The following is a 14,670-nucleotide window of genomic DNA, read 5'->3' as shown; positions in this document are numbered from 1 at the left end:
GTGAAAAATGCAGGGCAAAGGTTTTTCCTTGGCCTCTAGGGATTGTGCGTGCAAAGTTTCACGCAGATTGGTGCAGTTATAGGTAAAAACGTGAATTGGCCTAGCGCCACCATGAGGCTGATTTGAAAGTTTTTAAGTGGTATTTCTTCCTCGGCCTAGTGGGAATGTGTGTGCAGAATTTCACGGAAATCGCATGCTGCGTTGATGATTTGAGGCATTTTGTTAAAAACGAACCGATCCTGCAAAGTTTGGAAGGCAATCTTAGCCAATCAGGATGTGATATGGAAAATGGGACAGATCCGTGTTGATCACATGACTATAGAGATACTGTCTACCGATTTGTATGATGTTTGGATAAAATCTGTACGAGTAATATTAAAAAATACACAAATCAGCCTCCTGGTGGCGCTATAACAGGCCCATGTAAAAGTTTTGGGGCAGAGGTTCTGAATTGGCATCCAGGGAGTGTGTGTGCACAGTTTCGCAGTGACCGGGCCAACTGTGCCGGAGATTAGCTGTTCACAGACAGATGGACACACGGACACACGGACACACGGATGGACGGACGGACAGGGGGTAAAACATACTCTCTTGCCATGCCTTCGGCCTGGCGGAGACAACAAATGAACTCATGTTACAGGCATGCAGGAAACCAATAGACAGGAAGTGAACGGAGGCGGAAATCTTCGGATGATGTTATTTCCGTATCCTTGTGAGTTACATTGAAAGTGGTCACTCCGGATTATAGATCACAGTGTGATCTTTTATAAAGCAATTAAAAAACGATTTGACGTGTTAACGCGTCCATGGCAGGCTGCGCCTTTGCAGAACATTGAGGTGCCCACCCTTCCGGTTACCAAATGGCGCCCCTGAACCCTTCCATCATAAAGTGGACTCCTTGTGGGCCGGGTCCACGTTGGCCACCGTGGGAAGGGGCGGGGCCACGCAGAGCAGGTGGGTGTGGTTGTGGTGGGAGGGAGGCGGGGTTATGACGGCGGGGTTGCCGTGGAGACGTCTGATCCTCTCCTCCACGCAGCCGGCAGACAGACGGGCCTCCGCGTCGTGATCCCAGCACTCCTCTACTGTCTCACACACCTGCCACGCACCCTGTAGAGAGACAGACAGATGATCCCAGCACTCCTCTACTGTCTCACACACCTGCCAGACAGACCAATCTCGGTACCCATGTAAAAAGAATTAAAAACAGCGCCCTCTGCTGTTTTTCCTTTGAATTTGACTGGGGGGAGCTCCCAATAGGTGGGCACAGGAAATAGGCCCGTTTGGTCTGCCCTCAGCCCTCCTCTTCAGGTGGGGGCGCCCACCTGAATGTTTTCATTCCTATAACAACATTTCTCCACAGAACACTAACAACATTTCTCCCACGGAACCTGGATTGTTTTGGTTATAAGCCCACTTGTTTCTATGATGGAAGAACAAGTTAAAATGTTACTAACTTTCCGTGGTTTTGTCGGCTCCGAGGACGCTATTGTTAAATGAATTTGGGTTTGTTTCCAGTGGTAAGCGAACGCACAGATGTAAATCCCGCCCACTACATTTGATTGGGTAAAGGGTGGCCTGCTCCCTGATCTAAGGCCTGCCCACTTATAGGCTAATGTTGACACGTTCTGAACGGGGCTCACGAGACCCGACAGATTCAGTAGCGCAGCTCTTGAGAGATCTCGAGAGATTACAGACAGACAGACAGACGATCCTAACATTCCTCTACTGTCTCACACACCTGACGCAAACCCCACAGAGAGACAGACTTCTAGGATTATGACCCACACAAGCAAATTATCCCAATACCTGCGCGCGCATGTTTAAGTGAGTGTGTGTGTGTGTGTGTGTGTGTGTGTGTGTGTGTGTGTGTGTGTGTGTGTGTGTGTGTGTGTGTGTGTGTGTGTGTGTGCTCGCTCACGTTGTGTTTCAGCCAGTCCTCTTTGAAGGCGGGTCTCATCTTCTTGTTCACGACCACTTCCTGTAAATCCTCCAATGAGGGATGAGGTCCAATCTCCTCTTCAAACGGTAGCAAGTACTCATCTACTGGACCTGAACACACGCACATTACATTTAATGTAATTACATGTAATTACATTACATTACAGTCATTTAGCAGACGCTTTTATCCAAAGCGACTTACAATAAATGCATTCAACATAGGTAGCAACTAAGAGCATACTTAGCGCCAAGGTAAAAAGAGCAATATATCAGCGACCTACTTTCTTAAACACGTTCACGCACGCACACGCACACGCACAAAGGTCAAATACCCGTTTGGCAATTTTTACAGTGTGGAATTCCAAACTCTTCCAAGATGGATAAGCGCTGTGAGTAGTAATTTTCAGTCATGTTCAGTAAGAATAGAGTGTTTAAGAGGTTAAAGGTCAATTATTTGAACCTAAGCTAAACTGACAGGCACTCTGTGTACATACTGACTACAGTGCAGCTCAGCACTGATTGGCTCTGTGCACAGCAGCCATATTGGTAAGAAATTGGGCCTCTTCCTTACTTCCTTCACAGGTTTTACCAATGATACGGCTGAAGGCTCTGTTCCATTCTTGTCAAACAGAGTCAGGGTGCTGATAATGAGCATGTTGGCTCACTGGAAACACTCTACACCAGAGGGTCTCTATGTGTGGTCTAGGGACCCTCATGGTTCCTTTAGGGCGTTCCATTGGTCCCTTACGGGCGTGTAACTCTGAGAGTGTACAAATGGAACCAAATGCAACCAAAAGGACCCGGAAGTGCACTCTCAGAGTTATGGGGTTCCTTGAAATTAAAAAAGTTTGAGAACCACTGTGCTACACTATATGAAACAGAGCCTTCATTAGTATCATTGGTAACACCTGTGAAGGAAGTAAGGAGGAGGCCCAATTTATTTATAAAATGGCTGCTGTGCATAGAGCCTAATTGGTCTGTTCTTTGTTGTTATGTCTGTCTGGACAAGACCAAGGCCCACAATGGAAACTAGTTCTTGACTTTATTGTGTCGTTTCATCCATGACATATTATATCTGCAACAGCATTGTATCGACTTGTATTTCTCACTTTAAACATATCGTCCACATCAATCAATCAATCAATCAATCAATTGTTTGTTGGCCTGCCTGCAAGGGTTACTTGGGACGTGACATGCACAAGGGCGTGCCCGTAGGGTTCAACCAGAGCTCATTCACATGCACTTTTGTGCATGAGCCGGATTAGCTCGGACGTGTTTAAAAAGTGTATTTACTTCTTCTTCTTATAGAGATAAAGTAATCTCTAGGGTGAAGTATTTCTTGAATTTAAGGCACAGTGTGCAGCCTTATAGTTTTGAATTTCCTGTTGTTCCACACTTTGTTATCCTTGAATGGGAATATGTATTCAGAACAGTGCTTTTATGTAAACATAAATGGAAGCATGTAGCCTACATCTGCTGCCATGGCAGAACCTTAGAGTAAAAAGATACATAAATGAATGAATGAATGAATCATTAGGTAAATAAATAAGATAAATAAATACATTACTAAATAAATATATAAAAACTAATAAATAAAAACAAGTAAATGCAATCACAGTCTATGCTTTTCAAAAACAAATGAAGCAGACTTAAGCCATTAAATCCGGGGACAAATCTCTGTTATGTTAGATTTCTTTGGCTATTCAAAAATAGCAGATCTACAAGCTCATACCGCGCTAGGTGCCGCGGTAAGTAGCTTGTAGAGCTTGTATATATATTCAAAGATGCAAATCTTTGAATATATATATTATAAAGCGAACATTTGTAACTCAAATCTTTGCTTCTGGGGGGTCCTTGGAACAACATATTTGACAAATGTTCGCTTTAAAAAATATATATTTAAAGGTAGGGTAAGTGAGTTACTTTGGTTAAAATAAGTGTTAAATAGATCTATATCCTGATAGTGCTCATTGCTATAGAGTGTTTGTTCAGTAAAAGGAGTCTCCCATGTCTCTCCAGCTCTTTCTAAACAGAAAATGCATTTTCAGTGCTCTCTCCTGATTGGCTTAAATGTACTATATTCTGTTTACTAAAGAGCTGGAGAGACCCCTGTGACTGAACAAACGCTCTGTAGTAATGATTACTATCAGAATAATATAGTACTTTAACCTTTTTAACAAAAAAATAATAATAATAACACACTTACACTACCTTTAAAGATATTGAAATCACACATTTTCACGATTAAAAAAAAAAAAAAATTAGATCTACAAGCTCATAGCGCGGCATGCTGTGCTATGAGCTTGTAGATCTGCTATTTTTGAATAGCCAAAGACATTTAAAATGACACAGATTGAATGGGTTAATGGGAAGGTTTTATTTTTTTCTTTCTTATTTTCAGTTTTCAATGTGCGACCTCCCCCCCCCCCCCCCACCCGTGTGTGTGTGCATGTGCTGTACCGTGTGCGTGTGCATGTGTTGTACCGTGTGTGTTGCATCTGGACAGCAGCTCCCACAGCACCAGAGCCAGAGCGTACATGTCTATCCTGAGGAAGGCGTCTCTCTGGAAGTTAATGGCTCCTTCTAACACCTCTGGAGCCATGTACCGCCATGTGCCCACCTGTACACACACACACACACACACACACACACACACACACACACACACACACACACACACACACATACACACACACACACACACACACACACACACACACACACACACACACACACACACACAGTGTTGGGAAAGTTTCTACATGAACTAGTTCAGTTCATAGTTCACACATTTTAAAATGAACTAGTTCAGTTCATAGTTCATAATAATATTTTGAACTAAAGTTCATGGTTCCAAAAATGAACTATTTAGTTCATTTTTAGTTCCCACATAGACAGCAATTATTTTATCCGTTTTGACACTGAAACTATGTGTCAGATTATTAGGCCTATTATTACTATTAGTAATACTACTAATACTATATATATATATATATATATATATATATATATATATATATATATATATATATATATATATATATATATATATATATACATATATATATATATATATATACATATATATATATATATATATATATATATATATATATATATATATATATATATATATATATATGTATACATGCTACTGCTTTTTAGGCACGGGACACCGCTGCGAAGTATAAATCAGGCTCTAGCCCAGAGAGAACAGCAGCAGCAGCAAAAAGAGAAAGAAACTGCATCAACAGTGAAAAGTTGTGAAAAATACTTTGTTTTAAACACAAGCAGTACACCCGGTCCCAGCAACGTTGTTGTTGTTCATACGTGTGTGTAGTTAATACAGCAGAGAAGCTTTCTTTAATTACAAAAAGATCTTGCGTCGGAGAATCTGCAATAAGAACAATACAGCTGTGGATCATTATCACTCAGCATACTATAGTGACACAACAACTGATAAACGGACAGGGATTTTATAAAGCTAAAGAGGTGCTTCTCTTGCATTTTTAACCCGAGAGACTATCTGTAATCACGGCTGGCTGCTGCATAGTAGTCTGTAGTCTGCACGTAGATTGAATTCACTCCGCGCTGCGCAGATGAATGTCAGAGACCGCGCGGCTTTTCTGTTTTTTGGCTGATGGTGCGTTCATAGCGATTCGGAAAAACAGGACAGGATGAAATACAACATGACAAACCTATTCTCAAACTGTTGAACGAAGTTATACTGTGAGAGAGCGCCGTTCACAAACGCCAGAATGAACGCGTTCACAATAACGTTCATCTAGCGATATGGAGTACGTTCAGTTCACGTTCGCCCAAAATATGAACCAGTTAATGAACAATCGCTTATTGAATGCGTTCAGGCACAACACTGCACGCACGCACGCACAAACATAATTTTAGGACAGCATTTAACCCATTAAGACCTGAGGCCGATTCTACAAATGACTTCTAAATCAGTAGTTCTCTTCACTTTCAAGACTTTTCAAAAATGTCCAAAAATTGCAGATGTAAAAGCTGGCAGCGTGTGAGCTTGTTCATCTGCTATTTTTGAATAGTCAACGCAAAAATCTAAAATGACAGAGATGGGTTTCAATGGGCTAAAAAAGACAGGAATTAGCAGATTTACAAGCTCAAGCTGTGAGCTTGTAGATCTACCTTTTTTTGGGGAAAATTTGTGAAAAATCTTGAAAAATCTTGAATGTTGTTGTGAGATTTTTTTAATAATTTCGAAAAAAAAAAAAGTTTGACAATACAAATCTTCTCTCATGGGTCTCCCTGCCACAAACTCTTTTAAGGTGAGGGTCCGCTGATGAACAACACAAGTTTGGGGTCCTCGACATAGAAATGTCAGAGTCACTGTCCTAAACCAGTGGTTCTCAAACATGTTCATGTCACGGACCCCTAAAGTGATACTCATTTGGTCGCGTACCCTCAGAGAAGATTTGTGTTTTAAATGTTCAAAAATTATTTTATATATATTAAAAAAAAACTTGTCGATCGGCTATTTTGGAATAGCTGGAGAATAAAATCGATAGGTAAACAGATTTTTCTGGGGACCCCCTGGAGGTGGAAAGTAACTAAGTACATTTACTAAGTACTGTACTTATGTACATTTATTTGGTAGTTTTACTTTACTGGAGTACTTCCAATTTTCAATAATTTTACTTCTACTCCACTACATGTCAAGGGCAAATATTGTACTTCCAAATCCTAACAGTTAAAAAAAAAACGTATGTTGCTGTAATATCAGTGCTTCTCAAACTTTTTCATGTCAAGGACCACCCTAAATTATATTATGTATTTGGCCGCAGACCCCCATCTCAAAATATTTTGTTCCAGCCACTCCCAGAAGCAAAAATTTGAGTTCAAAATATTTTTACTTTACTGGAGTGCTTCCATTTTTCAATAATTTTACCTCTACTCCACTACGTGTCAAGGGCAAATATTGTACTTTTACTCCACTATAATTTTTGAAAACTCCCAGAAGCAAAAAATGTAGTTTAAAATATTTTTACTTTACTGGAGTACTTCCAATTTTCAATAATTTTACTTCTACTCCACTACATGTCAAGGGCAAATATTGCACTTTTACGCCACTATAATTATTTGAAAACTGTAGTTACTAGTTACTTTGTAGATTTTGATTATTATTACAAAACCAATTCAGACCTATATATTTTGGCAATTTCAAAATAGCCGATTTACAAGCTATGTAGATCTGCTATTTTCAAAGGATTTTAATACATTTCATACATTTGAAAACTTGTTAAATGGGACCTTCTGCATGAAGAATACTTTTACTTTTGGTACTTTAAGGGTGCCTTCACACCTGGATGTATTAGTGCGAATAAAACGAACCCTGGAGCATATTGTCGGAGAGTATGGTTTGTTTGCGCTGGTGTGAACGCTCATTCCAACTCTGTTGCGGACCAAACAAACGGTTACATGGCGGCTTTCCGACATGTCGCCTTTCCGACGTTAACGAACCCTATACCTAACCCTCACCCTAACCCTAACCGCACGCGGAAGCCACTAGTCGGAGTGGCGAGATGTCGGCATGGAAGACGGTTACCCAAACAAACAAACTCTGGTCCGCCAAAAAAATGGTGTCTCTACAACAGGGTATTGATACTTTTACTTAACCCATTAAGACCGGGAACGCATCTGTGTGTTATTTTAAGATGTCATGGCTATTCAAAAATAGCAGATATACAAGCTCATAGTGCGGTACCAAGTGCCGCGCTATGAGCTTGTAGATCTGCTATTTTTTGAAAAATCTTGAAAATGTTTGCAAATCTTTGAATATAAATGTTTTAAAGTGAACATTTGTAACTCAAATATTTGCTTCTGGGGATTCTACAAATGTCTTCTACTGTAAATCCTAACAGTTAAAAAAAACGCATGTTGCTGTAATATCAGTGCTTCTCAAACCTTTTCATGTCAAGGACCACCCTAAATTATATGTATTTGGCCGCAGACCCCCATCTCAAAATATCTTGTTCCAGCGACTCCCAGAAGCAAAAATTTGAGTTACAAAATATATATATTTGCACAAAGTTTCACCATTTTTCAAAAATAGCAGATCAAGTTATGCACTTATATATCTGCTATTTTTGAATAGCAAAAGCAATCTAAAATGACAGAGATGAGTTCCCGGATTGAATGGGTGAAGTACAAAAACATTTGAGTACTTTCTTCCACCAATGTGTGTTTGTACCTACCTGTCCATGGATTTCCCCTGGAGGTTTCCCCGGCTCAAAGCACACGGCCAGCCCAAAGTCACCAATCACTGCTGTCAGGTCTGTCTTTAACATGACATTCTTACTCTTAAAATCCCTGAGACAGAGAGAGAGAGAGAGAGAGAGAGAGAGAGAGAGAGAGAGAGAGAGATACTAAATTATATGAAAACTTTAGTTACTAGTTACTTTGCAGATATACATCATTATTATAAAACATACATTAACCACTTTATCCCTATTTTATACCTAGGCTATTTGAAAATAGCCAATCTACAAGCTCACAAGCTTGTAAACAGTTTTTCAAACATTTTAGTACTTTTACTTTTGGTACTTTAAGTATATTTTGATGCCAAAGCTTTTGTACTTTAACTCAAGTAACATTTTGAACACAGGCCTTTTACTTTTAACAGAGTATTTTTATATTGTAGTATTGCTATTGCATTTGAGTACTTTTTACACCACTGGTACTGACCCACTGTTTGGGAAACCGCTTCCCGCTGAACGTACCTGTGAGCGATGGCCGGTTTGGAGGCTCGTCCCTTGCATTGGGCTGAACGTACCTGTGAACGATGGCGGGTTTGTGGGCTCGTCCCTTGCATTGGGCTGAACGTACCTGCGAGCAATGGCGGGTTTGGGGTCTCGTCCCTTGCATTGGGCTGAACGTACCTGTGAGCGATGGCAGGTTTGGGGGCTCGTCCCTTGCATGGGGCGACGTCCTCATGCAGATAGGACAGACCTCTGCACATGGACTCTGCTATGAGACACAGCTCTGTCCACGATATCATGTTTCCCTTTAAATAGTCTGACAGAGAGCCCTGCACACACGCACGCACACGTACGCACACACACACACACACACACACACACACACACACACACACACACACACACACACACACACACACACACACACACACACACACACACACACACAGTAGTTAAAGTTGCAGTTATTAACAATAGTTATGTATATATGTATATATATATACAAAAACATTTGTTTGTTTTACCTTTCGAGGCATCCGTAGCTCAAAATTCATTGCATTACTTCCGGCTCTGAACCACTAACCAATCACAGCGATTGGCAGGCGGGATGTTGAGGACAACTGGTTTGTGATTTGCTTACACGTGTGTATTTCAACCAGCGTGCAACCAATAACAGTGATTGGGGGTGGCTTTAGAAACCAACGCTACACCGGCTTCACTAGTGACCCGCTGATCAGAAAAACAAACATGGAGCCAAGAGAAAATACTAGTAATATACTAAATGGACAATTTACCTTTAAAACTCTCCCAGATGGCACAATAGACTAAACTAAAGTTGTCTGTAGCCACTGCCAGGAAGTATTAAGTTACCATCGAAGTGTTTCGAGCCCTAAGTATCATTTACAGGCAAAACACACCGGCGTCGATGCCAGCAAAATGGCAGCAAAACAAACACTGCGACAGTCTACGTTGGATGGAGCTTGTGCGAGACGTATCGATCAACCAAAGAGTGTCAAGCTAACGAATGCTATTGCAAAGTGGGTGGCTACAAGTTGCAGGCCAGTGCTTATTGTGGAAGATGTTGGCCTGAGGGATATTCTTAGGATTGCATCGAATGACTACACGTATGTGTTACCCTCAAGAGCCACGATCATAAATAGAATACACGACTTTTATGAAAAGGAGAGGGCTACACAAGCCAAGGAGTTGGAACAAGCAATAACCGTTGCTCTCACCGGAGATCATCAGGGTTACAGTCCACTATATTAATGGAGATTGGAAGCTGCGTTCACATGCACTGACGACCAGATGGAATTCAACTCTGGCCATGATTAAGAGTGTCAGCAGAAACGAAGAACCACTGAGAGAGGTCCTATCCACAGGCACCACACACAAGAAAATTGGGGTGCTCCTTCCATTCCGACATCTCACCACTCCGACTAGTGGCTTCCGCGTGCGGTTAAGGTTAGAGTTAGGGTTAGGTATAGGGTTAGTCAACGTCGGAAAGGCGACATGTCGGAAAGTAGAAATGCACCCAAGAAAATTACCATGCCTACACCAGCTGAACTGGACAAGTTGCATAAATTGGAATTACTACTGGAGCCCTGCAGGTGTGTTTTAGGTTTTATATTCCTCATTGTCATGGATAGCGTGTGTGCTTGTAAAGCTATTAGCCAAATTTAAACTTAAATCTTATAATTTGTCAATGATAGTGTGTCTTTTGGTCGCGACATGATGACGATCCAAAATACACACTTGTGTGAGAGAGAGAGAAAGAGGGGAGGTGTGTGTGTGTGTGTGTGTGTGTGTGTGTGTGTGTGTGTGTGTGTGTGTGTGTGTGTGTGTGTGTGTGAGGGGTATGACAGTGTATGAGAGAAATAAATTGGCAAGAGTTTAAGTAAGTATATGAAATATATGATATGACATGTGAAAATGTAGAAAGAAAAACAATCATTGTGTGTGTATTTGTAATCAGTGAATGGTCATTTCTCAGTATTAAGTGAAGCAATTTTGAATTCTATTCTGTGCAGATATGTGACTGAACCTCTGGGAGGTGAGAAGTATGTTTCATGCTCTGTGGTTCTTCCTGCTTTTTGCCATGTTGTGGCGGTCCGCCCCCTGATTTTATTTTCACGTCACGTTCATTCACTAGTTCCACACCATTCACAAAACTGGTCAGCCTATCACCTCCCTTCTGTCTCCGCACGCTCTCCACCCCGCTCCCTTTGAAGTGCAAACCAGGAACTCACCTCGCTGGCTCCGTCACTGTCTGTGTTTGTTTGTGTAGCGTCTGTGTCTCACAACTGAAGAGGCTGCGTCCATTCGGCTTTGTGTTGGCCTATGCTAAAGTGTTTTTTAGCGTCCGTGCGTCGCGAGTACAGTCCGCGTCGGGAGGACCTCCGTTGGATCCGCGAAAACGAAACCAACAACAAATGAGACAAACAAACAAAGTGGACGTCGGCGGACCAGGACCGGCCATTAATCCGGGATTCCACGCCACGGTACCAAAGGTAAAGGGGAGCCTGGTTGCTGGAGCTAAAGTGTTCTTTGGAGCCTATTAGCAGGCGGAGCGCGGAGGTCGGGAGGAGTTTGGTAGGGGGTTATTTTTGTTTATTTTGGGCGTGAAACTGTTTTCTAAGCAGCATTTATTTTTGGATTTTTTTGATTAACTGAGCTATTAACTGTGGGTATTTTTGTGCGTGGAAGTGGAACTGAACTGAACTGAGTTGAATAAAATCCTACAAGGTACTTTTTGAGTTTAAACAAGGACTGCACTGCGTGTTATTTTCTTTAATGTGAATGGTATTGAAATTGAGTGTTGAATTGGGTCTATTCCTCTTTGTGACGTTGTGGTGTGTAATTTAAGGGTTCATGTTGTACATGCAGGTGGCATGACTGATATAATATGTATCCTTGTGGTTGGTTCGCTGTAAGGTATTCACTCTAAACAATTTGCTGGTTGAAAAGCCGGCTGGCACCCCAAGCAAATGTGAATTTAAAGAGTAAACCGCTACAATGTGTCTCGGTGATGGAGAGCTCCGATAATGACCCTGCCACAGTACAGTATGTGGCCAAATTCAAATCCACGTTCACAACAGACGTGGAGAAGCTGTAATGGATATTTTCAGAATGCCAACCTGTTCTAAATCATCTATGTATCTATCTATATTTTGGCCCTAGAATAGTAGCAACACAGCAGGGTTCTTTTCACAGCTTCTGTTCCTGTCATTCAACAACTGATACAAAGGTCTATGTCCACATTATACATGGTCATTGCTAATTTAACCAGTCAGTTCTATGGTACTGTTACTTAGTATAGCCTGTTTATATTTATCTACATTTAGGGGAGAGATCTTTGTGTATAAAAGGCATCGCATATGACACTTCAGGAGGCTTGTGCCCCGAATGGGCTGTTGGTCAGGCCCGGAGGCCTGGCTCTACCGATCTGTGTATGCTGTGTGCTCTGCTGGAATCTTCCTAATAAATGATCTACAACTTCACCCGAATGGAATATTATTATTCTATAACAATTGGCGACGAGGATGGGATCAATATTTCATCATCATAAACATGAATATGATCATGGATACTTGATCAAAAGAACTTAAGGGTGAAGGACTTTTTGGGAAGAAGATTTTTTCAAAGCAGATCCGGACTACATCCAGACGATGGAGGAGACCGCCACAGAAGCAAGCTATGCATCAACTTCTGATGATCTTCAACAACTACACGATTGGAACCTCGCAGATAAATCTATTCTGTGATGACATCAAGGGAACAGCTTCAAGCTGCAGAGGGAAGTAGCAGAGCTTCAGCCATGAGAGCAGCACCAACAACATCAACAATGTCACCATGTAGCAGCGGAGGTGAGGAAATCGACACCTGGTCAAACACCAAGATGTGAGGAAGACACAGGAGATGGTGTTCGACCCTAGGAGTATCGGTGACCACAGGCCTGTGGTCATCCATGACTCGACCACCTCACAGGTCTCCTCATATAAATACTTGGGCATTAGCATTGACAACTCGCTAACGTGGAATACACATGTGGACAGTCTCTGTAGTAAAGTTCAGCAAAGACTGCCGTCTCAGGGTTCATGGTGTTGACCAAAAGTTTCTGTTAGTGTTCTACTGAGCGGTCTTGGAAAGTCTGGTCAGATTTGGCATCACAGTTTGGTTTGGCAACCTCTCAGTGCAACTGAGGTCCAAATTGCTCCGATTGGTGCAGACTGCAGGGAAAATCATAGGAGTAAGACAACTCCCCTCTCTGCAGTCTATTTACGAGCAGGCCACGCTAAGACAAGCTCAGAAAATAGTCAGTGCTGCTACCCATGTTCTACATGGACAGTTTGTAATGCTGCCCTCTGGGAGAAGGTATAGCGAACCTAGATGGAATTATGTACGATTCAAAAAATCGTTTGTTCCTGTGGAAACTAAAATGCTAAATGAGGCCCTGCAGTGACCATTAAGAGTAGACCGATCACTATCTGTGCACTTGTGTAATGTTGTCCCCCCCCCCCCCCCCCCCCCCCCCCCCCCCCTGTTATGTATTTTGTATTTTGTATTTTGTATTTGTCATTGTTTTATGTGTGGCTGCAGCTGGGGTTAAAGCCCAAACCAAATTTCCTTCGGGACAATAAAGTTTACCTTACCTTACCTTACCAAGAGACCTTGCTGCAGCAGGAGGACCAAGCCACAGAAAGACATGCTGCATTTGAGAGCCACTGAATAGTGGAACCACTAGCCGAGTGGAGCTCGCTTTCAGAGACATAACTGTCAGAGACATAACCAAATGGACCCGTACGCCAAGTGAAGATGGAGGAAAGAGCCATGAAGACTGGAAAACTATATTCGATAACTAATGTGTAAAATATTTGTTCGTACTGCCTAATCTCTGGCATATCAACGTCTAGAAGGGTGAGATACAAGTAATCGGTGAAAGTCCATCCGTGAAAGTCGGTAATTAATCTGTACTTTAACTGTACAAAGTTGGTGAAAGGCCATCCGTAGACAATCGGAAAAGAATCTGTACAAGGGAAACTGTACAAAGTCCATAAAAGGAAATTGAGAAGCTAGTGAATCAATCCCTGAAAGACGGTCCGAATTGGTAAATGAAACTGTATGGAGCCCTCAGCCTTGAGAAACAGAGATTTAACATACAAACAGATATAGATTTGACATTATGAGTGAGAAGCTCTCAAAGCTTTCAAACCTAAAACAAGCAGATCTATTATTCTGTAATATGTTTCATGTGATATGTTTGATATGTATGTATCTGTATTAATTAATATAGGAGTTCTAGAGAGAGAGAGAGAGAGAGAGAGAGAGAGAGAGAGAGCTCTCAAACCCAAACAAGTAGATCTACTTTGGATATTATTATTAGGTTAACGGCAGAGTCAGTGATGCCTTCTGTGTCAGGCAATTATGCATCAGTTATAAGTCGCACGTCCTGTCTCCTGATATTTTTGTCTTATTGATTGAATGATTATTGATTGATCATACAGTAAATGGTTGAGTAAATATATAGCTATTTCAACATGTAGGTAGGAAAATGTCTATTGGTTTGTCATTCTATAAATCTCCTGTCGTATGTACATGAATATGATTATGCATGTACAAAAACAAAAAACTCTGGAATGTAATGGATATTTTCAGAATGCCAACCTGTTCTAAATCATCTATGTATCTATCTATATTTTGGCCCTAGAATAGTAGCAACACAGCAGGGCTCTTTTCACAGCTTCTGTTCCTGTCATTCAACAACTGATACAAAGGTCTATGTCCACATTATGCTCTGTGTCAGCAAATCATTTGCCCTGTGATACTATACATGGTCATTGCTAATTTAACCAGTCAGCTCTATGGTACTGTTACTTAGTATAGCCTGTTTATATTTATCTACATTTAGGGGAGAGATCTTTGTGTATAAAAGGCGTCGCATATGACACTTCAGGAGGCTTGTGCCCCGAATGGGCTGTTGGTCAGGCCAGGAGGCCTGGCT

The 14,670-nt window shown here is 41.5% G+C and overlaps 1 protein-coding gene across 1 annotated transcript in view; it reads right to left on the bottom strand.

Moving 5' to 3' along the window:
- Positions 1 to 882: 882 nt before the first annotated feature.
- LOC311056768 (activin receptor type-2B-like) overlaps positions 883 to 14,670 on the bottom strand; it is a gene marked incomplete at both ends in the record, with an annotated part of 18,455 nt that continues 4,667 nt past the window's right edge. Inside the window, 5 exons of the mRNA XM_084073574.1 lie at positions 883 to 1,107; positions 1,919 to 2,049; positions 4,423 to 4,558; positions 8,166 to 8,280; positions 8,850 to 8,998. Of these exons, the coding sequence (XP_083929700.1) occupies positions 883 to 1,107; positions 1,919 to 2,049; positions 4,423 to 4,558; positions 8,166 to 8,280; positions 8,850 to 8,998 (756 nt within the window). The remainder of the gene's footprint in view (positions 1,108 to 1,918; positions 2,050 to 4,422; positions 4,559 to 8,165; positions 8,281 to 8,849; positions 8,999 to 14,670) is intronic.

The sequence above is a fragment of the Gymnoscopelus microlampas genome (genome assembly GCF_963454915.1).
Source record: "Gymnoscopelus microlampas genome assembly, chromosome: 12".
In the NCBI taxonomy this organism is placed as follows: domain Eukaryota; kingdom Metazoa; phylum Chordata; class Actinopteri; order Myctophiformes; family Myctophidae; genus Gymnoscopelus; species Gymnoscopelus microlampas.
Note: the sequence above shows the minus strand (reverse complement) of the source record. Positions and strands in the feature narration are given on the sequence as shown.